The sequence below is a fragment of the Trichoplax adhaerens genome, genomic scaffold (assembly GCF_000150275.1).
Source record: "Trichoplax adhaerens TRIADscaffold_3 genomic scaffold, whole genome shotgun sequence".
NCBI lineage: Eukaryota > Metazoa > Placozoa > Uniplacotomia > Trichoplacea > Trichoplacidae > Trichoplax > Trichoplax adhaerens.
Window position 1 is genome coordinate 9658434 of NW_002060945.1, and position 1196 is coordinate 9659629.

General features: G+C 44.4%; 1 protein-coding gene across 1 annotated transcript; it reads right to left on the bottom strand.

Annotated features, from left to right (window-relative positions):
• Positions 1-57: 57 nt before the first annotated feature.
• TRIADDRAFT_22285 (uncharacterized protein) lies at positions 58-228 on the bottom strand (the record flags this gene model as incomplete). Its single annotated transcript, XM_002111254.1, has 1 exon — positions 58-228. A coding segment is annotated over one exon (171 nt), but the record flags the coding sequence as incomplete, so codon positions are not given.
• Between the last annotated feature and the right edge of the window lie 968 nt (positions 229-1196).

Here is a 1196-nt window from a genome sequence, read left to right on the forward strand (position 1 = left end):
TCTTTTGAGCTTACTCTTGGCTTTGGAAGATTCCGTTGTGTCTACAACTAGGCCTGGAGGCATGGATGAGCTCTGATTCTTAACTATCTTTTTACCAATACTTTCATAGGTGGCCATTTCATCCTGTGGCACATAACCTTCTTTGACCTTTCGCTCTTTCCTCCAAGTGCCATCGGGTCTTTTCGTAGCCGGAATACTATATGCCGATTTCTCATTACTCGTTGCCATGATTCAAAATAAGCCTATTTCTACTCATCAAATGATATTATAAGAAGAAAAAGTGATAATGATCCTCTACTTGCTTGAGCTATGTTGATTTTCCAACGGATTTGCAGTTTGCAGGTGTTGGTTGAATGAGGGTTAAAATGCTTGAAGCCCAGTACAGTAGTTACACTGTGCAGTGTGCACTGTACACTGTACGCGCGTACTGTACTCTACAGTGTACAGTACTATAGTTTCTTTTTCGACTGTACAGTACAGTACTGTAGTACAATACTGTAACCATGAACGAGAGATCTCTCTCTAGTAGTGCTGGAATTCCTGGGTCGAAATGAGCGATCGAGCGGCGATTTCTCGATTTCCAGTAGCCATGAAACTGTACCCAATACAGTACCGTGTGTTGAAAGAGTCTTCAATGTCACATACAGTACAGACTGTATGTGCTAAGCACGTACTATAAAACTCCGTCAAAGCCGTAGAGGTACAGTAAGAAGAAGAAGTTTAGAGTCCGAAAACTGCCTTCATGTTCAGAGCTGTTGGAACTGTACTACAGTACAGTATACTGTAGAGTCCAGTACGTTGTACAGTACAGTACCGGACCACCAGAAGGAGGCCCAAGTGGTCCGGATCTGTCCAGTGGTCCAAGCTGTTGAAACTGTACTACAGACAGTACAGTACAGTATTCCAGTTGTACAGTACTAGACTGGAATGCAAATTACACGGTCTACACTCTACAGTACTGTAGGCACGGACCGCCAGAAGGAGGCCCAAGTGGTCCAAGCTGTTGAAACTGTACAGTACTGTACAGTATTCCAGCTGTGTAGTACTGTACAGTTTCAACAGCTTGGACCACTGAACAGACCGGTTAAGTGCCCATACGCAATTCCAGCAGGCACGGATCACCAGAAGGACGCCCAAGTGGTCCAAGCTGTTAAAACTGTACTGTCTACTGGACTGGAATGCAATTTACTGCAGGC